The sequence below is a fragment of the Eretmochelys imbricata genome, chromosome 14, assembly GCF_965152235.1.
Source record: "Eretmochelys imbricata isolate rEreImb1 chromosome 14, rEreImb1.hap1, whole genome shotgun sequence".
Taxonomy (NCBI): Eukaryota; Metazoa; Chordata; order Testudines; family Cheloniidae; genus Eretmochelys; species Eretmochelys imbricata.
The window spans coordinates 13,803,548-13,829,580 of record NC_135585.1 but is presented as its reverse complement, the minus strand read 5'-3'; the positions used below and the strand labels follow the sequence as shown (position 1 = coordinate 13,829,580).

Genomic DNA, 26,033 nt, shown 5'->3' with positions numbered 1-26,033 from the left:
GACTTGAAATCTCCTGTTTTTGAAGCCTGCAATGGAGAACACCTGCCCTGGGGCACAAGGATGCCTGAAGTGCTCTACAGGTGGTGTTTTCAGAAGGCACTGCAATGTTTTCCTTAGCCAAGGTGCTGTGCTACTGCCCTCAAGGGCAGTAGTGATAGTTTCTTTCTGTCTGGGATAGATTGTATTTTCTGTCATGGGAATAAATTTTCTCTACTCTTCAAAGTAGGAGGTTTGCTCTAGGCCCTATTAGGATTGCTGTACAGGGCCAGCTCTCCTCTACATGAGCCAAGCTTTTTCCAGTATCATTCTTTAAAGAAATCAGCTGCTACTATTTGTCCTTTCCCCCACCTGTGAGTTTTAAAACACAAAACCTAACACTAGTAGTGGAGGGACATTGGCTCTTTCATAGCTGTCTAATAACACTTGCTTGGAAACAGCACAACCCTGTAGTCTATTAGAGTGAGAGAATTTTCATCTCTGGTGCAGAAAAGAAGAATCCCACCCCCTCCCCTGAAAGATGTTTTGTACCGCACTCAGGTACAAAGTTTAGAGCTGCACTGACTCAAAGGGTCTAGCCACAGCTTGATCTATGGGGTCCTGAAGTCTGATTTATGGATTAGTGAATGAGCGGGGCTCTAACAGGCTTTATTTGCAGCAAGAGATGCTTTAAGCTAGGGAGCATCTGCCTTTAGGTATGTGCACTTAACTTCCCCGGAAGCCATCAGGGCTCAAAAGCATGTGTGAGGGCAGCTGAGGTCTTTTAAGTATTTATGTAACAAAGCAATTATTGAAATGAGTACTAAGAGTCAAATGCTATGCAATGCATATAACTTACTGAACTAGTGACACTATAGGGGAGAAAATATGCATTTTTCTCTAATACATCTATGCTGGGATCATCTCTACAGCTAGTAAGTGATTTTTTTTGCATTGCCCTTGATGCCTTTGGAATAGTCCTACTGTTAGGCTGTGATATAAATTTTAATATTGTTACCAGTGCATCTGCTGACTGCTACAGGTCTTTCTCCCATGAGACAAACTTCACTAGAACAGTTGTTGCGTAGAACACACTCCTCTATGAGCAACAACCTGTGCCTAGAATGGGGGTACTGATGGTTCACAAACAGTAGTTGCAGCACCTCAGAATAATATGCTGTTCAGATAAAAAGCAAACACTTGTGCCAGTACTGTGGTGATAATGTCAGGTACTCCATGTCTGAACTTGCCTCTGTGGGTTAAGTAGTGTGCCCCTGGAACAACCTTCAGTGTATCTTCCTTTTAGCTGAACCCCCCACCCCTCTGTTACAATGGAGCTAGGGAGCAGCACCATTATCTTTTGCCCATTTGGGTTAAACAGCACACAGGTGAAGGCTTATCTTCCTTTCTGTGATTAACTGTTGGGAATTGAACACTGGGAATGCGAGAGTACAGTAATCCCACACACTGCTCTACAGCAACAGAACAGCTGTGCTAAATCACAGGGGCACAAAACACCAGAAGTTGTAGGCTGTTACACTTTAAGCACAAAGGCAGTACAAGATCCTATACTACTAAGGCCCTAGGAGACACGATGACCTACAGAAACAAGAGGATGCTAATGTGAAGCTGGCCAGTTTGAGACACTTTATGGAGAATGGCCTCTAATATATGATGGTGTCTTAATAACACTATCCTAGCGTCACCTTTTGACTAATACTGCTCCTAACATAGACTGGAGGTGAACAGTTCTATTTTGATGGCTAGCTGTAGCATGGCCTTCTGGAGCCTGCGCTGGTTCTCAGGGAAAACCAGTGTGCATGGCTATCAAGTCTTTCCTCGGAATAGCTGTTTTGACACTAGCTTGCTCAGATTAGTGGTCCCGTTATGGTGTAATAGTCAAATATGTTCACATGCAAGCTCCTAATCAAAACTGAGGCACTATACAAATGTATGTAAACAATGTAAATATCCAGGTCAGAGTCAGACACCAAACTGCTGCGAAAACTGTTATATTGACAAAGCTGACAATTCTTATTTCAATAGCATTTCATCACTCCACCACTCTGATGTATCAATACACAGCCATCCTACATACTTCTGATTGGTCCTGGAATGGGCTTATGTATATTTCTATACCATACAGCCACCGCACCCCTGACTTTAGCAAAGGTTTGCATGAACCTTCTTGCAAGTGTCAGCAAGAAGATGGATATACTCCACCTCCTTACAGGGCCATAGTTACCCAGATGGGTTATGGCTTTCCTCACTCCTCTGACTGGCAACCTCCTGCTCCATTAGTGAGGGAGAAAGTCTTAACATGTTCTAATTTAATATAAGCAAACAACAGGAGTTGCAGACCATCTGAGACACAAGCACAACAAAAATGATCTAAGCAGTAGTTCTGCTCTGTTCTGAATGGACCAGCAAATCCAGTGCTGCCTGATTAAAGACAGTTTCACCAGAACACAATTCCATAGGAATTCTGGCTGTGTCGATGGTGGCAAGAGATGCTGACAATGCACATGTCCAGGTAGCAGCATCATTGCTGAGAGTTCTGATGTAATATATTTTGCACAATTTTGTGGCTTTGCAGAGCAGTAACCACATCTTCATAGAGCACGTTCACACTGACGCACAGAGACTGGCGCTGCAGCTCCGTCACGCGGCAAACGGCCACAGTACTAAGGGCACACAGGAACAACAAAAGCAGCAGCTTCAACAATGCTTGGAACCAGGAGCGCCTGTGCCGGGGCAGCTGAGATGGATGAGAAACTGATGAAAGCTCTGTAATGAAATAATTGGGGGAAAGAGAATGGGAAGACCAAGTCACTTATCAAGAGAAATCTGTACCCCTATAACATGCAGATCTGAGTCCCTTATGCTAAAATTCTGTGCCACGTGTTTAGCTCTCCCAAAACAAGAAAACAATTACTACACCATTTCAGATTTCCCTGGCTTTCTTCAGTTCTAAACATATGCACCTGCCCCATCCACAAAGGATGAAACACATTTCTTTTCAAGAAGCAGATGTTTTTGATCTCTCAGAAAACAACCATAATGCTTGCAAACAGCTTTGAAGATGATGAAATGCATTAAACTGATGTTAAAAAGCCTTTTTTGCAGATATTTTTAAAGTACATTCAATTTTATAACGCAGAGCAAATATTCCTTAGCAGCAATTGCAGAACTTTGAATCATGCAGGTAAGTAATCAAGAGCTCCATCAATTGCAAAGATGTTGAAGTTCTGCTATTCATATGTTCCAAGATTCTGAACTAGCTCGGCCACTGTGGCCTGATTCCACTACCCCCATGACCATATTCAACACAAGGGACTACTTCCTAACATCTTGCTACGTAATCTGGCACTATTAAAAGCGTGGTGGAGCTGGAGGTAGGTACACTTTAATGATAAGGTTCTTGCTCATTCTCTTCCACCTATTTCTCCTATGCTGTGCCAAAATATAGATGAAAACAGTTACACTATACAGAATACACCTGCTCCTTGGTGGATCTCTCTCAATTGAATCTACAATTAACTTACTTGGGATTTCACTGCTTTCTTTTTTTGTTTGTGTTTCCATCTCTTGCCTTGCCGCTCTTAGTGCATCATACTCCCGTCTCCTTCGTTCCTTCTCTTCTGCCTTCTCTCGCCTCCGTAGTTCCCTCTCCTGAGCCTCCCTTGCTCGCTGCTCTGCTTCACGCTTCTTCTCCATTTCTGAGGACCAACACAAACATTTTTTTCCTTCTGTAATAACAGCACTCCATCTTCCCCACTGGGAAGGTAAAGCAATGAAATAACTGCCCCATTTTATTGTCCAGAAGTGTTGCATGCACTCCCCATCTTCCTCCTTCAGGTCTGTTCTCCCCTGGAAGCAGTCTTATGTGAGTGAGTGAAAAATCTACACTTTCTCAATAGCATCTCTCATCCAGAGAGCTCAGCACCTGACAAGCATTAACTGAGCCCCACATATGAGGCACTGTCCCCTTGTTACATATGTATAAAATGGAAGCACAAAGGTTAAAGGGACACTGTAAACTTAAATTTTATTAATGTGACTAATTTTAAAGAAATCCTAGTTTGATAGAGGACTGTTTATGTAGTATTCCCTTAGTAGTTTTTTAATTCTTTTAAAAAAATTAAGGGTCCTTCTGCCCCCTATTCATATTCATAAGGGTCTGTTTCACAAATGAGAAACTGACCATGCTCTGAGTATTGTCAAATGCACAAAGTATATTGAAATAAATGTTTGTCACTAACTTTTCAACTATAGTAATCTTCGGTATTTGAGTTTTCAGACAAATGTGATTTTCCAGTTTATTAATGTTCCTTTAACGGTTCATTTACATTCAGAGTTTGGACCCATAATTCATCAATGGTAACAGCATTTGTGCAAGCACTTTGTGGACAGGCTTCATGCCTTTTTAGCACTGTTGAGGTAAAACAACTGAACCTTCTTTACACTAGCACTTCTACTTGTGGTGAATTAAAGCTCTGAACTTTGTCAGTGTAGACAAGACCTATGTGACATGTTCACAGTGAATAGCAGTAAGACTCCCATTTTCTTGCTCCAGCACTCAAACCTTTTCAAGAAGGGAAGAAAAAGAAGGTGCTTATGGAAAATGATCCCCTTTAAGAAGAGAGGCGGTTCTCCAGTACGGTGTATCAGCATGGAAATCATTTCCCAACATATACTGAAGTAAAATCAGCATCTAGGTTTCAGTGGGCCTCCCAAGACATATCAGGAACCCACAACCCATCAGGCCTTCTTTTGGTTAATCAACTGATCCTCCAGAGGCCCATGCCTCTCCTCTAGAGTGGATCAGACCTCTCTCCCCTTTCACAGAGTTAAGCAGTTGGCTATCAAGGGATCTCTTCCTCCACCTCCAATTCAAAACAAATATTCTGTAGGTCCTCAGTGCCATTATATTTGGAACAGTCTTTGTTAGCTGCTGTGGAAGGGCAGAATCAGCTGGTTTGGATATGTAGTCAATGGAAGCAGAAAAGAGCCTAAAGCAGTAAGTGGGTGGGGGCTTCATCTGCCTACCTCGCTCTGCTTGTAGCCTTCGTTGCCTCTCTCGATCCTGCTCGGACTGGATAGCTTTCATATGCTGCAGCACCTTCAAGATTAAAAACAATAGCATAAGATCTATGCAGCAGATTCATTGCATTGTGTTCTTAATATGGAAACAGCATTAGAATGCAGCCGTAAGTGGGAGAAAGAATGCATTCCTCTGGGATTGACTTCTAATTCTATGTAGCAGAATACAAGTGAGTCCCAAATGGCTCTTACACCGATGCCACAACCTCCACATTGACTGTATGCATTGTCCGTACAAAAAAACCCTGTCATTCAGTGCTGGGACAAGATAATATTTCATTTTATTTTAACAAGAGGAGACACCATACTGATTATACGACTTAAACATGAAACTGAATAATACAAACCACCACTTAATTTAAGTGAGGCTGCCAGACTCCAGGAGCCCTTGCTGCCCATTTTAGGTCCAACTTGCCTCACAGTACACTGGGCTTTGATCATGGAAGTGAGGTAACAGACGTTAATGTGAAGAAAGCTGTGACAATAGACACTGATTTGACTTTTCTACACAAGAGATGATGTCATCTACCAGCATACATACACGTCTGATAAAGGAATGTCTAATAAAATCTGCATTGGGCTAGATCCTCAGCTGGTGCAATTTGGTGCAGCTCCGCTGAGACTTCCATGCCTTTGCTGAGTGTTTGGAGCGCTGTCTCAACTTCGATCCCAAAGCTGCTGCTTCAGGGTCAGACAAAAATCTCTCCATTAAAAAAAGAAATCCTCCTTGCAGTCTGTGCGCTGGTATTAGGTGTATCCACTGCTCCATGATCACATGGTTTTTCTAAGGCTGAAAGAGGGGATGTGATCCCTGCCTCAGGAATGAGAGAGAATTGCAGCAGCAGCATAGGCTCCAACTGCTCTAGCCCTGCTCCATGGCTCCCAGCAGTAACTCTTCACACAAGCCCACAGATTGCCAGCACTTCTTCAGAACCGCAAAGCTGGATATGGATTATTTTTCCTCAGTATATCTTTTTCCAAGTGATCAACATTTAAATGCTCGCTCTTAGTGCCTCCTTAGGCTGAGCACCCTGCTTAGCTCACTTCCTAGATCAACAGGGTCATGACACTAGTGAAATCATTGCAGGATTAACATTGGCTTTGAATGGGATTAGCCCCTCCCTCATTGCCCTCCTGACTGATACCTTAAAAATTACCATGTTGAAAGAAGCAAGAGGAGGAGAAATAACAGCCATGGAATCCATGTAGGAAGACAAGAATAAAATGTAGAGCAGTTCCTTACTCGGATAGCAGCCTGTTTACATTGCTTCTCATCTAGGCAGTCTCCTGCCACTTTGGCCAGGATAGGATCCAACGGGTTGTCCTTCAGATCCAACCACTTCAGATTCTGCAGAAAGGAAACACAAATGCGACCAGGCTAAAGTAGTCACGCATCAGTACAGTGTTAAAGAAAGAGCACAAACAAGGCTGTATTTATTCTAGAGAGTTCAAAGCAGAAACAAAGATCTATTTAGTTGTCACGTGAATGAAAGAGATATGGGAGGCAAGTGCAGATTTCAGGCAGGAGTTTAATTGTAACAAAACTGAGGAAGTTGCATCAAGGGCAGAGCTGCAGCTCCCAGTTACATTTTGGAGCTCACAGTGGTCTGCTGGCGGAGAGACTGACATTTTACTAGAGAAATCAACTTCAGAAGAATCGTGGGACTCTGGGCTGCACTCCAAGGCCTTACGTAAACTGCCGAGCGGAGGGGTTTTACCTTGAGCTGTGCAAAACTGACTGGTAAGATGACTAATCGGTTGTTCAGGAGGTCCAGGTGCTGCAAGTTAACCAGGCGACCAAAGTCTGAGGGGAGCTGCTGAAGCTGATTTTTACTCAGATCAAGTTTCACCACATGGGTCAAACTGCAGAAGTCCGACTAGAACCCAAACAGGAGTGAAGAAGTTTACAAGTTTGTCAATCATCTTTACTAAGGAATAACAGATATAACAGCTAGCGTATGCTGCACACTGAAGAAGATCTACATGGACTTGGACTCATTACAAAGCTGTTTGTGTGATGGAGGAAAGTTACTTTCTTCCCCCTCTATCTTCGGACTGTGAAGTAGGGAACAGTGGATACTCTCCTAAATAGGACTACACATAGCAATATAATTACAATGAAAATAAGATATGCAATGGTGCTTTTGGTATCTAGCTGGTAGAGCACTTTGGAATGGAAGCTGCTATAATCTTCACTGAGTACACTCACATTTTCTATGAGAAAGTACAGCTAATTATGCCAGCCATCCTCAGTAAAAGTCAGTCACCTCTACTGACCCCTCTGTAATGGTGGCAGTGTCACTCATCCTCCCACAAAGCTAAGAGAACTGCTCGTTACAACACTCCAGCCTGGTCCTCCCAGGCAAGAGGATGATTGTACCTTTCCAAAGATATTTCCAAACAGACCCCTCCCTCCTCCAAAGCTTCTCTCTCATCTTACCGGTAGGGAAGTGAGGTTGTTACAGGACAAATCCAATATGGTAGCCTTTGGAAGAGCAGCCTGAAAAAGAGCCAAGGAACCAGATTAAACCCATATCAAAGCTACAGTACTTTAACACATTTGATACCCTGCTGTTTAAGTTTCTGTTTCAGTCTTTGGGATTTCTCCCATACATGGAGTTTTAAGAACTCCCCAGTTGCTACCATTCGAGTTACTTTTGAGACTCTTAGATCTCGCTCAAATTCAGGGGCTTATGAACACTGCTCCCCCTGAAACAGGTTCTTTACCCAAAGCATCAGTTTAACTCACAATCTACTAGATTTATTAGATCAGTTGGGAGCCCTCTCTTCTTCAGGTCACTTCAACCACCGAAAGTCAAGATGAAAGGAAGAGTTCAAGGTTGTGTCTCCTTCTTTTCAAACCAGGAGAAACAGAGTGTGTGCCTTTAAACACAGAACTGGCAACACCTAGAGCTGATAAAACCCACCAAACTTACACAGGGCCCAAGGCATTCCCAGGAATCACCCCACCTCCAGAACCAGTACATTCACGAAGACCAGGTGTAAGTTCAGAGGCTCCCCTGCAATACCTTAAATCCCCCAAGAAAGACTGATACTGACCAGTTCTTTGACTGGTACTTCATTCAGGTCACTCAAGCTCAAGTCCAATTCATTGCCATCAAGTTTGTCTTTCAGGTTCACTCCTTTTCCTCCAGCTTTGGCCATGATCCTATTGAGAGATAAATTCAGAGTCTCAAGTGGCTCAGCAAAGAGCCTTCCCATTCTTGGAAAGGGAAAAAGACAGGGAATGGAGGAGGGGGCACCAATAAATTTTAACAAGCCTCCAGATTTTCTTTTCATCTGTATCTACCTACCAAGTACAGCAGGAGTAGTGACAGATGTCATGCCCCACAAGTATGCCTCAACTGTAACTTTTAAGAACCTCCTTTAGAGGCCAGGGATATTTTGGTCCCCCTGGGCCATTCAGATCTTTCTGGCCCAGGTGCCAGTGTTTGCCAATTCAGGCTGAGGATGTGGTTTTTGCAACCTGCCTACTGGGAACTGGATTGACAGCCCACCAACTCATTTAGCACAGGCTACTGAACAGCCCACTAAATGGGAACAACTATTAGTCGTTCCTCTTTACCAATTCAAGCTGGATATAGATTGGCAACCTAGACGTGAGACGCCTGATAGAGATCCCCAGTATAGATCATGGTGTGCACCTTCAAGACTTTTCTGACTGACCACGAGTTTTATTTTCTCAGAAAGAACCCAGCCTCCTCCAGTGCCAGCCTAAGTAGGTGTTCCTGGCAACAGGGCATCTAGACACTGTGAAAACATTGTGAAGTTTCTGTTTGTTTGTCCCACAGCACGAGGGTTTAGGTTTTTGGGGGATGGGCACAGGATATCCCCAGCGTGTTTGTGAAGAGAGCTCTCTGTTTGAAGGGGAGACGTACAAGAGGGGTAACATGATCCTGAGTGGAGGGGGTGACTGGATAGAGGGGAGGCGGCAATGCTGAACAGTTCATTGGCTCAGTTCCCTCACTGTCCCAGGGCATCCTGCTGCCACTTTGCTGCTTTTATTCCTTTGCTTCTGGTAAAGGGGGCGGGGAGCACAAAGGTAGGAGCGAGGCGCATCCCCAGGCACCTTCTAGCCGGGGGCTTTACAGGCACTGCATAGAGAGAAGGCAACCCCGAGTCCTATCAACCCCATCCCCCCCGGCCGCCCCCGCACAGGGACCCCCCCCAAAACTCCTTTCCCCCCCCCGGCCGCCCCCCGCACAGGGACCCCCCCCAAAACTCCTTCCCCCCCCCGGCCGCCCCCGCACAGGGGCCGCCCCCCAACACTCCTTCCCCCCCCCCGCCGCCCCCGCACAGGGGCCGCCCCCCAACACTCCTTCCCCCCCCCCGGCCGCCCCCGCACAGGGGCCGCCCCCCAACACTCCTTCCCCCCCCCCGGCCGCCCCCGCACAGGGGCCGCCCCCCAACACTCCTTCCCCCCTCCGGCCGCCCCCGCACAGGGGCCGCCCCCGACACTCCTTCCCCCCCCCCCCGGCCGCCCCCGCACAGGGGCCGCCCCCAAAACTCCTTCCCCCGCCCGGCCGCCCCCGCACAGGGGCCGCCCCCCAATACTCCTTCCCCCCCCCCGGCCGCCCCCGCACAGGGGCCGCCCCCCAATACTCCTTCCCCCCCCCCGGCCGCCCCCGCACAGGGGCCGCCCCCGACACTCCTTCCCCCCCCGGCCGCCCCCGCACAGGGGCCGCCCCCAAAACTCCTTCCCCCCCCCGGCCGCCCCCGCACAGGGGCCGCCCCCAAAACTCCTTCCCCCCCCCGGCCGCCCCCGCACAGGGGCCGCCCCCAAAACTCCTTCCCCCCCCCGGCCGCCCCCGCACAGGGGCCGCCCCCAAAACTCCTTCCCCCCCCCGGCCGCCCCCGCACAGGGGCCGCCCCCAAAACTCCTTCCCCCCCCCGGCCGCCCCCGCACAGGGACCCCCCCCCAATACTCCTTCCCCCCCCCCGGCCGCCCCCGCACAGGGGCCGCCCCCAATACTCCTTCCCACCCCCGGCCGCCCCCGCACAGGGGCCGCCCCCAATACTCCTTCCCACCCCCGGCCGCCCCCGCACAGGGGCCGCCCCCAATACTCCTTCCCACCCCCGGCCGCCCCCGCACAGGGGCCGCCCCCAATACTCCTTCCCACCCCCGGCCGCCCCCGCACAGGGGCCGCCCCCAATAATCCTTCCCCCCCCCCGGCCGCCCCCGCACAGGGGCCGCCCCCAATAATCCTCCCCCCCCCCGGCCGCCCCCGCACAGGGACCCCCCCCAAACACTCCTTCCCCCCCCCGGCCGCCCCCGCACTGGGGCCGCCCCCCAATACCCCTTCCCCCCCGGCCGCCCCCGCACAGGGACCCCCCAATACTCCTTCCCCCCCCCGGCCGCCCCCGCACAGGGGCCGCCCCCCAAACACTCCTTCCCCCCCCCCCGGCCGCCCCCGCACAGGGACCCACCCCGCGGCGCGTACCGGAGCCGGCGGAGCGACCCTTCCCCCCGGGGCCTGCACTCACCGCGCCGCCCAGCTCCTCCGCTGCCAGCCACTTCCGCATCCACGTCGCCGTCTTCGCCCACCAGCGCCAACGAGCCGGCCGGGTGGCCAAGAGGGCCCCACGCTCAGGCCGGAGGAGGAGGGGCAGAGCGTCGCCCTCTGCAGGGCCAGCGGCTCTCAGCTGAGCGAGCGAAGGGCGGGGAGGTGCTTGAAAGTGGGAGCAGGGGGCGAGCGGGGAGAGGGGAGGGGTGAAGGTGGGAGCGGGGGAGAAGGGGGAGGGGTGAAGGTGGGAGCAAGTGACGGGGAGATGGGGGAGGTGTGAAGGTGGGAGCAGGGGGAGAGCGGGGAGAGGTGGAGAGGGGAGGGGTGAAGGTGGGAGCAGGTGGCGGGGGAGAAGGGGGAGGGGTGAAGGTGGGAGCAGGGGATGAGCGGGGAGAGGTGGAGAGGGGAGGGGTGAAGGTGGGAGCAGGTGGCGGGGGAGAAGGGGGAGGGGTGAAGGTGGGAGCAGGGGGAGAGCGGGGAGAGGTGGAGAGGGGAGGGGTGAAGGTGGGAGCAGGTGGCGGGGGAGAAGGGGGAGGTGTGAAGGTGGGAGCAGGGGGAGAGCGGGGAGAGGTGGAGAGGTGAAGGTGGGAGCAAGTGACGGGGAGATGGGGGAGGTGTGAAGGTGGGAGCAGGGGGAGAGCGGGGAGGGGTGAAGGTGGGAGCAGGGGATTAGTGGGGAGAGGTGGAGGGGGAGGGGTGAAGGTGGGAGCAGGTGGCGGGGGAGAAGGGGGAGGGGTGAAGGTGGGAGCAGGGGGAGAGCGGGGAGAGGTGGAGGTGGGAGCAAGTGACGGGGAGATGGGGGAGGTGTGAAGGTGGGAGCAGGGGATGAGCGGGGAGAGGGGAGGGGTGAAGGTGGGAGCAAGTGGCAGGGAGATGGGGGAGGTGTGAAGGTGGGAGCAGGGGGCGAGCGGGGAGAGGTGGAGAGGGGAGGGGTAAAGGTCTGAGTGGGGGGCAGAGGTGGCAGGGGGACCAGGAGGTGAGGGGGGAGAGATGGCAAGGGGGGAGAGAAGGCCCTTGCTAGTACTGCTTTGTTTAAAACAGTTGAGGGTGACATTGTTTCCCCTTAGTAGCTGTGCCTGACAGGGGCTCTGAAACCCCGTTATTAAAGCTGTAGCAGAGCTACAGCGCTTTAATGTATCTGTCACTGCTCGAGTTTCTGTTTCAGACTTTGGGATTTCTCCCATGCAGAGAGTTTTAAGAGTTCTCCAGTGGCCACCATTGTGATCTCTGCCACACGTCACTTCTGAGACATTTTTAATCTTCCTCAGATGTTCACTCAAATCCAGGTGTTTATTCCCCCTGAAATTGGTCCTTCCCCCAAAGCAACAACTTCATCCTCCAGCTACTAGATTTATTAGCTTGGTTTTCTTCAGGCTACGTCAAGCCCCGTTATTCTGGGGAGGTAGGAGCCCTCAGTGGGCCCATGAGATACTGGATGCTAAATCCCTTTGCACGCATGTGTTGATCTCTGTTTACGTGACAAGCTTGGATGCTAAAATAAACCCAAGGGGCCAGCCTTGGCCCTGATGTAACTGAGGTATCATGGATCAAAGGGAGTGCTATGTCTCCTTAAACTGGGGCAATAATTTAGCATCTATGCTCTCTGTGGAATTGGCATTCTGTGGTCTCCCCCTGCTTATCTTGCCATGGGGCTGCTTGTGCCTCAGTTTCCTGATCTTTGTGATGTGGTATGTACCCCACACAGGCTATGAAGGGGTTAATGTGGGTTTGAGGGGCCAGTTAGGTTACCTGGCTGCATCTGGAGGGTGAGCCACATCTAACTGAACAAGAAGCCCAGTTGGCCAGGAGTATAGAGCCAGGAAGTTTGCAGCAGAAAGAGGCTGCAGGGACAGAATCTGCAGTTGCTCGCTGGGAGCAGGGAGGAGAGAAGGAGAAATCCAAAGGAGAATAAGCCCTGGGGTTCTAGGCCTGGAAGAAGGGTCAACCCCAAAGGAGTTGTGGCGAAAGAAAGCTTGAGAAAGCTATGTAGGAAGAAGCCTAGGGAAACAGCAGCAAGGGGTAGGACTGTGCAGATCTTGTCTGTTTGTTATAGGATCCCTGGGCTGGAACCCAGTGTAGAGGGTGGGCCTGGGTTCCCCAACCAGCCGCTGGGAAGTGGCACAGAAGTGTTGGAGGTGCCCACCACACATCTGGTCCAGAGATATTTTATTACCCTGGAGGGGGAGGACTCTATTGACCTGACTAGCGGGCTGAGTCAGAACGAGAAAACACCCTCAGTCATGACTCGAGAGCGAGGGATCACAGCTTGAGTAGCTGACGGAAGAGGGTGTCAGACTGGACGAGAGCTGATTCCCCAGAGCAGCTTCAAGGAGTTGCCACCCATAGTGAAAGAACCCTTCATTGCAGTTGTCCTCCTTGGATTCTCCTGGCACTTCTGGGACATGCAGGCCTCCGGCTCCCCCGACAGACGTTGGTGAACTGGGCTGTCCTCCCACAACCTTGTCAGGATCTGGATTGAGTAGGGTTGCCAACTTTCTAATCGCACAAAACCGAACACCGTAGCCCCGCCCCCTGCCCCGCGGCCCCATCCCTTCCCCAAGACCCTGCCCCCCCGTTCATTACATTCCCCTTCCCTCAGTGGCTCGCTCTCCCCCACTCTCGCTCACTTTCACTGGACTGGGGCAGGGGGTTGGGGTGTGGGCTCTAACTCGAGGTGTGGGCTCCAGGATGGGGCCAGAAATGGGCGGTTCAGGGTGCAGGAGGGGGCTCCAGGCTGGGGCAGGGGGTTGGGGTGCGGGAGGGGGTGAGGGCACCAGCTGGGTGTGTGGGCTCTGGGGTGGGGCCAGGGATGAGGGGTGCAAGAGGGTGCTCCAGGCTGGGGGGTGGGGCACAGGGGTTCAGGGTGTGGGAGGGGGCTCTGGGCTGGGGGGTGGGGTGCAAGGGTGTAAGGGCTCTGTCTGAAGGTGCAGGCTCTGGGGTGGGGCCAGGGATGAGGGGGCTCTGGGTTTGGAGGGGGCTCAGGGCTGGGTCAGGGGGCTGGGGCTCGGGTCACGGGCTTACCTCCGTCAGCTCCCAGTAAGCAGATGGGCACTGCGCTGCACCCCAGAAGCAGCCAGCAGGTCCGGCTCCTAGTCGGAGGCATGGCAGGTGGCTCTACATGCTGCTCTTGCCTGCAGGTGTAACACCGACAGACCCCGGTTGTCGGCAGGCGGGATCGAACCTGGGAACTTTGGAGCTAAATGCATGAGCCTCTACTGCATGAGGTAAAAGCCATATGGCTCTTAGCTAAGGCGTAGAGCAGACTCATTAATCTCTAAGTGGTCTCAGTGCCACTAGATGGGACAGAGCACCACACCCAGCAGGTGTGTGGGTTACACAGGCACTGCCCCTGCAGCTCCCATTGGCCATGGTTCCCAGCCAATGGGAGTGCGGAGCCAGTGCTCGGGGTGGGGGCAGCGCACAGAGCCGCGTGCCCCCCCCACCCCCCAGGAGCCAGACCTGCTGGGCACTTCTGGCGTGCAGCACGGAGCCAGGACAGGTAGAGACTAGCCTGCCTTAGCTCCACAGCACTGCCGACCGGACTTTTAATGGCTCGATCGGTGGTGCTGACCGGAGCCGCCAGGGTCCCTTCTCGATTGGGTGTTCTTGTCGAAAACCAGACACCTGGTCACCCTAGGATCGAGGTTCTTTGACCAATTGTCCTCATGTAGCAGATCAGCCACTTGTGCTTTGGATAACTTCTTAAAGTTTAACTCTCTCTCTCTCTCTGCACAGCTGTATAATCTGTTTAGGGAGCGGATAATATCTCCTCTTCCTTGTCAGTCCTTTCCTTCTCTCTACCCCAAAGAATGTAAACCACTTTCCCCCGGCTGTTCCCTTAACTGCGTTTTAGATGTTTTTTGGAAAGCACTGCTGCAGCAGTTAGTATTCTACTGCTAACCCCAATTGTCACACATCCACGGGGCATGCTATACCTCTGACCTTCATACAGTCTCTCTGGGAGTGTCTCCTTCTTAGTGCTAGGCCCTGAGCCTCCACCTTTTACAAGGGGAAGCCCTGTAGCTCTGCTATTCCAAGACAGTGTCTCTGGCTTCAGCACCTCTGTTTCTCAGCATGGCTCCTTTAGCAGGTCCCAATGAGCTTGCATCCCTTTGGAGACTTACCCTTCTTAGAGCTCTGCAACCAGCAGATGTTTCCAGAGACACAGGACAGCCTTTGCAAAATGACATCATTTATTAGTCAAGTGGAAGACAGGGACACTACCTTAGAAGAGAAGAGCAAACCCAACACACGTTTCTCCCCTAATTTGCTAGCTTCTGCGTAGTCAGTTAGGTTGTCCCTGCTTTGCCCTAGTCTGGGAACTAAACTGCATGCTGGCAGCATCACCTCTGCCTTGTCTAAATGTCCTGGATTGCCCCCCAGCTCCCACAGAGCAGGATCCTATTGCAGTCCCCCAGCACCTTTGTCTCCGGTTCCAATCATGCTGTTTTAACATGTCCTGTCAAGTTAATGATCTAGTCTTTGGTCTTACATTGTATTTCCAAGGTCGCTCCATTCACATGTTGACAGTTCTCTGTAGACTTACACCCAGTCATTTCATCGCTTATTCTTAGACTTGGCAGAATTTGTTGTTGGGTTTTTTTATAATTTTGATGGCTGATAGCAATGTTTATTTTTAAGCAATTTTTTAGATTTTTAGTCATTTTAAATGTTCACAAAAGCAGGAAGTGATGGGGGAGGGGTCAGACCATTATTTAACGACAGTAGACACTGAGATTCAAAAACGTAATGCTTTATAAACCATTAACACAAATGGTCAACATCACATGTCAAACTATGCAAAGGTCATATCCATAAATCAACAAATCATACCGTATTCATTTCTTAGTCCATCTGGAAGTCTAATTCACTGGATTTTGACTAAGTTCTCAAGCAGCATTCTTCTTACTTTGCCTATCTTTAAATTTTAATTATTATTGATGGAAATATTTTTTTGTTGGTTTGTGTGTGTACAGTGAAATTTATCCTCTGTCCCAGGAAAGAAATTAATCCCTTCACACTCAATGGGCAACACTACAAAAGTGAGTGGGGAAACTGAGTCATACATATATTTCGTAATGATAAGACAGAAATTTCCCATGTTCTCCATGGGGGTGACCCCCTTTAAGCAGCAGGCATTGGGCTTGCTTGCATTGGGACAGGTCACTAGGTCTCCCTCTGCCAGAAGGAGTCTGGAATTAGTGCTCTCTGGTTTGATGCTGAGGTTGGCACTGAACAGAGCATCTTGCTGAGCCCTGGGGTGAGCGCCAGCAAAGTGCTTTCTCACCACCTTTACTGCCTCACTGCTCAGGGGGTCAATGAGAGAGGAAAGGAGGCTGCTATAGAGCCAAATTATAGGTTCTGCTCTAGGGGAGTCAGTCAGTGCTGGCCCTAACTTTCCTGAGGTCCTGCACAAAGTATGATATGTGGGGCCTTGGGCAGACATCTGTAACCTCCCCCAGAACATCAGGGGATGGGACTGTGATGTTTTGGGGACCACCAGAGCGATAAGGGATTCTGTCACTACCCCTGTAGCACTGGGGGCCTTTATGCTGTGCTGCTGTGGTTCAATTCCTTGACACCAGTAGACTGCTCACAAGCATACCGTCTCACCCTGGCTTTCACCAACCTAGTTCGTCTTTGGAGGGTGACACCAATAGCCCTTCCAGTCATGGGTCTCCCCAAGTCCTTAGTGCCCAGACATTCGGACTGTTCCCCTCTAGTACATCAACCCTGAAGGTGTGAAACCAGCCCCCCAGGTACTAGCTCACCTTGTGTACATACTCCACACAGTTTGCACGCCAGAGACCGGCTTGGTATAAAAATAAACAAAGTTTATTTAACAGAAAAAGCAGAGATTCAGAGATGAAATGGTAAGGGAAAGCAAATGTATACAAATTAGATAGAAAATAAACATAAAGATGCAACCTCAGGCTTTACACTCTCATATTACATCAAATCCCTTTTCTAATAAGTTATCTATCATCTTAAAACAATTTCCCAATGTAGCTACAGTGTTCACGGACAGCCTCCTGCCTTAAGGTTGTCCCCCAAGTTCTGGATAGTCTTCAATTCAAAGCCCTTCCACTTTAAAAGGGTTTACAGGTTTTTTTCTTTTGTCTCTTTCGATATTAAAAGTGGGGGAAATTCCTTCCCATCTTGGTTTCTGAACACCAGGGTTTTGTTTGCAGTTTCAAGCTATTCCCGCTTGTATTGATGTTCCTCGTCATTTTTTCCTGGGCTGGACAATGCCTAGGTGCTTGAAGCCAGTCTCCTCTGGTTGGTGAGGTATTCCTTCCCTGCCTGGTTGCTTCACTGACTCTTGTGAGGTGAGGCTGAAGTCACAACACACTTACAATTTTCCATATGTACAGATACACACACCTTCATAATCTGTATATATATCTGACCTTGGCTATTCAGTTTGGTGCATTACAAGCTTTCATAAATGATCTTACTTGATGTACTCTTACAGTAAAATAACACAGTGTGCAATCAGTTGGGTTAACTGCTTATTTTGCAGGGTTTAAACCTGGGACTGCCTGGACCGTGATTGTTGTAGGCCTGGCTTGACATGAGTAAGGTGAGGCCTCACTTCTTGGGCGACAGATTAGGGAGGTAAATGGATAGGCAGGCTGTAAACAGAATGTCTGTGCTAGCTATGATAATGGGGAATGCTCAAGGAGCCACTTACAGTGGACAAGATAACAATGGATAAGATAAGTTGGGAATGTAAAGGTGAGATAAAGAGAAAGTCATACATGGAGAGCATGTGGACAGCGCATGCTGTACTGGGATTGGTTCCTACAAAGTGTCTAAGCCAATTCCATAATGTGTAATGCAATGTATAGTAAATGTATATAAAGGAAGAGGTTTGCAGTGTAATTTTGGATGTGTGGTATGCCCTGTACTCACCCCATATGCTTAAGCCTGATCAACTCAAGTGTCGTTTGACTCTATGCCAACAAAGTAATGATTCGGAGGTGGGTTGAGTTCTTTGGAACCAAGTGGATAAGGTCTCAAAAGCCACCCCAACATACTCCGGAGTGGATACGGTCTCAGAGGCTACCGCAGCATATCAGTACTGTGACTCGGATCTGCTCATCTGTAGAAACCCCTTAGCGTGAGGGTCACAACCGAGCATTAAGGGAAATGGCATTGGAAGGATTTAAGGGTTTAAATATAATGAAGTTAGCGGAAGAGGTAGGTTAAATCTAAGGGAGGCCCCTATGGGAAGTATTAGGGGTAGACTGGGACTGGGTAAAAAAGGAACTCCAGAGAGTGGTCTGGGAGGGAAAAAAGAATGCTTGGCAGAAGATAGTAGAGGTCCATCAAATGCCATAAATAAAGTATTGGCTAAGTACAGCAAAGGTCTGTTAAATGCCACTACAATTAAAAATAATTAAAAATAGTATCTAGTTTATTTCTCCAAGGCAAAGAAAATCCAGATCTAGGCAGCAGTTTTATAAGGATTATTTCTGGTGGCTAAAACTTCACAAACAAAATATGCCACCTTAAGGAATGACCGTAAAAAACATAAAGAGCAAAGGAAAGTTGAAATGAAGAAAAATTAAATGGAAACCAAATCCTGAAAGGTCAGGGAGAAAACAATGTCTGTTACCTATTTGCATAAATCCAAACTAAAAAGGAGCTGTCCTTCAAGGACTGTATTTAGTGAGTACAGCTTTGCAGGCCAAGTGCACTGCATTAAATAAGTGTAAAAATAAATAAATTTGTAAAAAGCTTAAAGCTCCCAAAACAATTTGTTTAAAAATGTCACTTTGGGAAACAAGTGATTTTTTTTTATTAAAAGTAAGACGTTAAAAGAAGCTTTTGCACAAATAAACACTGCAAAGTTTGAAGGGAATTCAACAGCTGGGGGTTGTGTAACTGTTAAAAAGAATGGTTTCAGAGTAGCAGCTGTGTTAGTCTGTATCCGCAAAAAGAAAAGGAGGACTTGTGGCACCTTAGAGACTAACCAATTTATTTGAGCATAAGTTTTCGTGAGCTACAGCTCACTTCATCAGCTCACGAAAGCTTATGCTCAAATAAATTGCTTAGTCTCTAAGGTGCCACAAGTCCTCCTTTTCTTTTTGTTAAAAAGAATGTTAAGTGTTAAAGAAGAGAATGTTTGGTTTAATAATAAACCCGGTTATGGCAGTATTATTCTGTGCAGTCACACCTGGTGAAATCCTTAACAACAAAACAAATTACACAAAGGGGAGGTCACTATACGCTTTTTTTTTTTTTTCCTGAGAAGCCTTTACAGTTGTTCATTCTGAAGAACTTGGGCCTTTCCCAGTGAATGTGTCTGTAAATGATCAATTTGTCCTGGCCACTGCAGGCAAAGTAACAACCTAATTTAATTTATTGAAATATAAAAGATTTAGTCAAAATCACTAAAAAGGAAATAGGGTTTTCTAGATGAACTGACTGCTTCAAAATATACTAGTAGAAATAGAACCTGGGTACAGGTGAGATGTGGTTGGGGGGGCGACTTAAGAGCATGGCAAGGGATGTTAATTGGCTCAAATAACAAATTGGTTTCTCTCCCCCCCCCATTTTTTTTTTTTTTTTTTACAATTTAATTCTGCCTCACAAGAGTGGGCCAGAATTAGAGCCCATATAGGGGGTATGCCTCTGCCAGAAGCTGGGAATGCACGACAAGGCATGGATCACTTGATGATGACCTGTTCTGTTCATTCCCCTTGGGACACCTGGCATTGGCCACTGTCGAAAGACAGGATCCTGGGCTAGATGGACCTTTGGTCTGACCCAGTACGGCTGTTCTTATGTTCTTATGAACTCCTTGGGATCAGTGAGGTCCAATTTTTCAGGGATTCTTCATGTCCCTACACAACTGGGTACTGGGGGCAGGAGAGGACCAGAGGAGGTAATCAGGCAGGGATGGTGGATACACAGCTATTCAGATCACCCAAACATTGATCCCCTGATGGAGCCAATGATTTCCTGTGGCCCTCAGGACAACACAAAGGACAGAATCACTTGACCTCCCTGCCCCAAACTCTAGCACACAGGGTAGATTTAGCCCAGACTGGTTAACAAAGTGGTTTAGAATAAATCTCCTAAAGGTGAATAAAACAGTACCTAATCTCCCATAATACTTTAGAAGCAGCTGCAAGTTCCAAGGATCCTGCATCTCTGGCTGTAGCATTGCCCTGGGCCTAGGATGACTGAAAGCCAAATCTGCAGTGCACTGTACAGTACGGAATCTGTGAGTATGACCTGGCCATGGGCCATATTGTGGGTCCAATCCTGCTTCCGGTGACAGACCTCTCATTGACTTTAGTGGGATCAGGAGCAGGTTCTGTGTCTGTAAGGAAAGGGCTTGTCTCATTTGCTTCGCTGCAGATTGCCAATAATCTTTGGCATCCAGGGAAGTGTCCATGGACTTTGGGTTCTGGGTTTAAACTGGGCTAGGAGCACTTGGCTCTTATCAGCAGGAAACGAGAGCGCATGTCACAGTTGCACAGCAGATCTGCCAAGTTGCCCCATTTGGCATAAATTTGGAGGCAGATTTTAAGACTTGTGGCTTAGTTGGAGACAGTTAAAATCTTACTCAACCCTAGGCAAGATTTCACTCATTCATACTGTCACTGTTTTGACAGCCTTGACCATGTGCCCTCGTTTCGCCAGAGGGGTCAGTCACAGGGATTTCTGCATATTACCTAGATTAATGTGTAACTGCGATTCACCCACGTAGGCTGATAATCTGAATGTGGGGAGGTTAGACTGATGCCGAATTTGTTGTTATTAATTATCTTATTGCACTTATTGTAAGATCTTTGGGTCAGAGCCTGTGTTTTCCACTGTGGTTGTAACGTTTGAGATGCTGCCATATATAGCACTGACAATTGACATTATTAACTCAGATAAAAATACATTATTTTTGCCCTGAATACCTTACAGTAAATGCAATGGTCCAGGCATATAGCGAGGCTCACTGACAGTTGATGGACTGCAGCTGTCGCCGAGTGGTACCGACGGGAACTGAAATGACCCCTCAGCCGACCTCCCAAGAGATGGGAAGATTTTAAAGACATGGCTGCATGTGGAGAAGGAAGGCCAGGATATGAGAAGAATGGAAGGCGTGTTGTGATCAGCACAATCTATACGAGGGCTGAAGGACCGATTGACCAAGGTGACCTTATAGTCAAAGGCTCCAATACCACAAACACTTATGTATATGCATAAATTTACTCCTGTATTTACTTATTGATTTTAAAGGACTAACTCATATGAGTGAAGTAACATGTGAGTTAGTGTTTGCTGGATTGGCACCAAAATAAGAGACAAATAGGGCAGGACTACAGTCTAAGAGCAGGCGGATGGAAGGAATATCAGTGAGTGGAGGCAGGATTTGCTAAATGAAGCTGCACTATGGGCCAGATTCTCTGCTCTTTTACAATGGTGTAAATCAGGAGTAACTCCATTGAAGTCTGGGGCATTCCATGAGAGTGAGAGTAGAATCAGACCAGTGTGGCGTAGGGTGCTTCCATTTTTGGATGCCCAACTTGAGACACTCTCAAAGAGCCTGAATATCAGAAAGTGCTGGGCACTCACCCTCTGCCAATCAGGCCCGGTTAAGCTGCCTGTAGCTGAGCACCCAAAATCATTAGTCTCGGTTGTAAAATCTGGCTTCTGCATTTTAATTTTCCAGCTTTTAGTCACACTGTGCAGCAAAGAGGGAGGATGTAGCTTGTGGTAGGCTCTCCTCAAGGCTGAGATTGGGGCCCTGTTGTGCTAGGCACTGTACAGACACATCATAAGACACAGTCCCCCTCCCGAAGAGCTTGCATTCTGCCTATACAAGGTGGACAAAGGGTGGGCAGGAAACGGAAGCACAGTGAGGTGAAATGACTTGCCTGAGATCAATGATGGAGCCAGAAATGGAACCCAGGTCTCCTGAGTCACAGTCCAGTGCCCACTGGTGATGTTATTTAGTTACCGTTTGTATGGTACTTTAAAGATGTAAAATGGTCAGTTCCTAGCGCTGGCACCAGGATTAAATATTTATATAAGTGCTACGTGTTCTCTACTATTGCTGAGTGTGCTGAGGCTATCAGAAATGTAGGGAGGCTTGTACAGACAGCGTCTCTGCCACTTGCCCTCACATAGCTCTGTCCTACCTTATCAAAGGGTGTATTTAAGGTTTGCCATGTCTCTGCTTCAACGCATCTCCAGTTACATAAAGTGAAACTCAGGCCTACAGTTCAAGGGATCTGTGCCAGCAGATCACTGAGTTTGCTAAAGGAAAGTGAAGGCAGGGGCAGCCTCTCAGTCTGAGCAAGCCTGAGTGACTGAATCAGAAAGGTTTCAGAGTAACAGCTGTGTTAGTCTGTATTCGCAAAAAGAAAAGGAGGACTTGTGGCACCTTAGAGACTAACCAATTTATTTGAGCATAAGCTTTCGTGAGCTACAGCTCACTAATGCCAAACAGGCTGCTGCATATGAACTCCATACACCCCCTCAAAAACCTGGTGTGAAACCTATCCTAGCCATGGCTTAATGCTGCCTGGTGCCACAAGTCCTCCTGTTCTTTTTGCGGATACAGACTAATACGGCTGCTACTCTGAAACCTGGCAAGTTTTAGGTCCATATGGTGCTGGTTGACACTGAAATGCTAGTGCCCAGTGAGGGCAGTTGTCATTTTACAATCAGAGTAATTTTTGCAGCACCCTTTGTCCCTCAGGTTCAGTGCTGCTGTGATCAGCTCAGGGTTGCTTTCTCCCTGTGTCTGGGTGCTGCATAGAGCTGGGTACCTCTGTGTCCTGGGGCTGGGTGTCTGGATCTGCCTTGGTCCCTTAGGTGTGGTTTCTGGAATAGCTGTGCAGCTCCCAGCTGCTCTTCCTACCTGGTGAAGCAATGTGGGTAGGTGGGCTCCAAGGCACAGGTTCACTTGGGGGCAGGGAGATGCCTGATCGCCATGGCATGTTTGAAGCTAGCAGTTTGGGAGGTGGGAGCTGCACCTGTAAAGTGAATGGAGCTGGAGGGCATTTGACAAGTTATGTAAGGGGGCCAGGTGATTCTGGGAAACAGAGGCCAAGTTGGGGGCAGGCAATTTAAGGTTAGATGGAAGGAGGCAGATGTTCAGGGAGAGGCAGTTTGGAGAATAGGTAGGTAGGGGACAAATGTTAAAAAAGGGATAGTTTTGGGTTGGGGAGGGTGGATACAAGTGGGGCAGCTTGGGGAACCGGTAAGGGACGCAGATAACAAAGGAACAGATACCAGGGTGTGTATGGTGGGGTAGAATCCAGGGAAAAGGGACAGAGGCAGGACAGTTAATGAGCTTCAAAGTTCTCTGTCTCTGTATTCATCCCCCTTCAATTAATTTAAAATTGTCCTTGATCTCTGTGTGTGGAGGAGTGATGTGATGCCTGTATTTTATCAAGGGGCTCTGGCTCACGCAAACATTTCCCTCTTAGTTTGTGCAGTACTCCGTTTCCCAGGAGGACTGGGAAATCTGTATTTTGTTTAAATGGAAAAATGATGTTTTCTCACAACAGGAACCAAGCTGGGCAGCAGCACCACTCAGCTAACAAATTGAGAGAAAGCAGCCGCAAGTGTCCATGTGTTGCTTCCAAGAAATACTCAGAGTGTGTTGATTCAATCCAGGGTGTGTCACTGTACATGGGGAAGAAGGGATGGAGACTTTGCAGTAGGTTCAAATCTTCCCCCAGGACATTCCTCTCCTCCCCTCCCCCAATGACCTCCGCCTTGGTGCAGTCTGGCCCATTCTAAAGGCAAATCAGTAACTTGCCATTTCTGGCAGGATGATTGAGCAGCATCCTGAGAAGTGTGTGTATCCATCTGAGGCAGAGATATCCACCAACCCTTCAATTTTAACAAGGGTGGTGGAATCTGTATAGAAGTGCAGCTGGCTGGTGGGACAATTGGTAAGGCTCAAGCTAGTGGGAGAGAGTGGAGTTGTGAGAGGTCTGTGATCCGATGAAGTGAGCTATAGCTCATGAAAGCTTATGCTCAAATAAATTGGTAAATGCCACAAGTCCTCATTTTCTTTTTGCGAATACAGACTAACACGGCTGCTACTCTGAAACCTGAAGCTACTGTAGACACCCAAGCAGGCTGCTGCCTTGCTTGACCTTAGATGCAGCACCTCAGTGTGTGCTGGCTGCTTTTCAGGACATAAACCAAGACAGGCTCTTGTCCCAAAGAGTTTCTAACCTACACAGAATGGATAGAACAACACTTCTTATGTTCTTCCATCTGTTTTTCCACAGGCTCATTTGTCCATTTTCCTGGCCCAATTATTACCCTTAGGTAACAGATTTTCTTTTTGTTCTGCCTCGTCCCAACCTGCCTCACCCTTCCCCCACCTTCTTTACATCTAGAAGGTTTGGAGTTCATCTTCTCTGTGGACACTGCCTCTTAAAGAGTCTTTCCCCTGCCTTCCCCCTGGGAGTGGAGGCTGTGGGCAGCATATCTGTGGTGGGAAGAGATAGTGTACTGTGAACTGAAGAGTGCGGGTACCAGGTGTTATGTGGGTGGCTCGCCACTAACTGCCTTTCAAGCCTGGTGTGGGAGCTCACGAGGGAGGCACCCTGCCTGCAGAAGTGACTGGGGCAGTCTGGGGTGGGGTGGGAGCTCGCTGGGGCAATCAGGGAGCCAATGGGAGCTCACTGGGGAGGGACCCCGCCTGCAGAAGTAGCAGGGGCAGTTGGGGAGCTCACTGGGGAGGAAGTTGGAACCCTGCCTGCAGAAATGGCAGGTGAAGTTAAGGGCCCTGTGGGGAGCTGGCTGGGGAGAGACCCTGCCTCCAGAAATGGCTGGGGTGGTTTGGGACTGTGTTGGAGCTGGCTGGGGCGGGACTCTGCCTGCAAAAGTGGCTGGGGCAGACTGGGTTGGGGTGGAGTGGAGCCGTGTGGGAGCTCGCTGGGGAGGGACCCCGCCTGCAGAAGTGGCTGGGGCAATCTGGGGTGGTGTGGGAGCTCGCTGGGAGGGACGTGCCTTCAGAAGTGGCTGGGGTCGTGTGGAAGCTCGCTGGGGAGGGGCCCTGCTTGCAGAAGTGGCTGGGGCAGTCTGGGGCTGTGTGGGAATTCGCTGGGGCTGTGTGGGAGCTCTTGGGGAGGGACCCCGCTTGCAGAAGTGGCTGGGGCAGTCTGGGAGCTCTCTGGGGAGGGACCCCGCCTGCAGAAGTGGCTGGGGCAGCCTGGAGCGGTGTGGGAGCTCGCTGGGGAGGGGCCCCACCTGCAGAAGTGGCTGAGGCAGCCTGGCGACCTGTGGGAGCTCGCTGGGGAGGGACCCCGCCTGCAGAAGTGGCTGGGGCAGCCTGGGGCGCTGTGGGAGCTCGCTGGGGAGGGACCCCGCCTGCAGAAGTGGCTGGGGCAGCGTGGGGCGCTGTGGGAGCTCGCTGGGGAGGGACCCCGCCTGCAGAAGTGGCTGGGGCAGCCTGGGGCGCTGTGGGAGCTCGCTGGGGAGGGACCCCGCCTGCAGAAGTGGCTGGGGCAGCCTGGGGCGCTGTGGGAGCTCGCTGGGGAGGGGCCCCGCCTGCAGAAGTGGCTGGGGCAGCCTGGGGCGCTGTGGGAGCTCGCTGGGGAGGGACCCCGCCTGCAGAAGTGGCTGGGGCAGCCTGGGGCGCTGTGGGAGCTCGCTGGGGAGGGACCCCGCCTGCAGAAGTGGCTGGGGCAGCCTGGGGCGCTGTGGGAGCTCGCTGGGGAGGGGCCCCGCCTGCAGAAGTGGCTGGGGCAGCCTGGGGCGCTGTGGGAGCTCGCTGGGGAGGGACCCCGCCTGCAGAAGTGGCTGGGGCAGCGTGGGGCGCTGTGGGAGCTCGCTGGGGAGGGACCCCGCCTGCAGAAGTGGCTGGGGCAGCCTGGGGCGCTGTGGGAGCTCGCTGGGGAGGGACCCCGCCTGCAGAAGTGGCTGGGGCAGCCTGGGGCGCTGTGGGAGCTCGCTGGGGAGGGACCCCGCCTGCAGAAGTGGCTGGGGCAGCCTGGGGCGCTGTGGGAGCTCGCTGGGGAGGGACCCCGCCTGCAGAAGTGGCTGGGGCAGCCTGGGGCGGAGTGGGAGCTCGCTGGGGAGGGACCCCGCCTGCAGAAGTGGCTGGGGCAGCCTGGGGCGCTGTGGGAGCTCGCTGGGGCGGGACCCCGCCTGCAGAAGTGGCTGGGGCAGCCTGGGGCGGAGTGGGAGCTCGCTGGGGAGGGATCCTGCCTGCAGAAGTGGCTGGGGCAGCCTGGGGCAGTCTGGGAGCTCGCTGGGGAGGGACCCCGCCTGCAGAAGTGGCTGGGGCAGCCTGGGGCGCTGTGGGAGGTCGCTGGGGCGAGACCCCGCCTGCAGAAGTTCCTTTAACACGGATCTTTCTTGCGCGCACCGCGGCGCCTGCTCCGCCCCTCGCTCGGCAAAGCTCTTGGCTGTTCTGCACTCGCAGCGTTACCCGCCTCCTCCGTCCTC

General features: G+C 50.3%; 1 protein-coding gene across 2 annotated transcripts; it reads right to left on the bottom strand.

The window, feature by feature from the left end:
- Positions 1–1,972: 1,972 nt before the first annotated feature.
- LRRC59 (leucine rich repeat containing 59) lies at positions 1,973–10,654 on the bottom strand. 2 transcript variants are annotated; one of them, XM_077833926.1, is made up of 8 exons: positions 10,585–10,654; positions 8,140–8,248; positions 7,520–7,579; positions 6,798–6,956; positions 6,323–6,427; positions 5,026–5,098; positions 3,522–3,695; positions 1,973–2,763 (listed from the first exon to the last, which is right to left on the bottom strand). In XM_077833926.1, the coding sequence occupies exons 2-8, from the start codon at positions 8,242–8,244 to the stop codon at positions 2,519–2,521; spliced, it is 921 nt and encodes a 306-aa protein (XP_077690052.1). In that variant the 5' UTR covers positions 8,245–8,248; positions 10,585–10,654; the 3' UTR covers positions 1,973–2,518. The 2 variants fall into 2 exon arrangements, with proteins under 2 accessions (XP_077690052.1, XP_077690053.1); XM_077833927.1 differs by lacking the exon at positions 10,585–10,654 and adding an exon at positions 10,542–10,576.
- Positions 10,655–26,033: the final 15,379 nt, after the last annotated feature.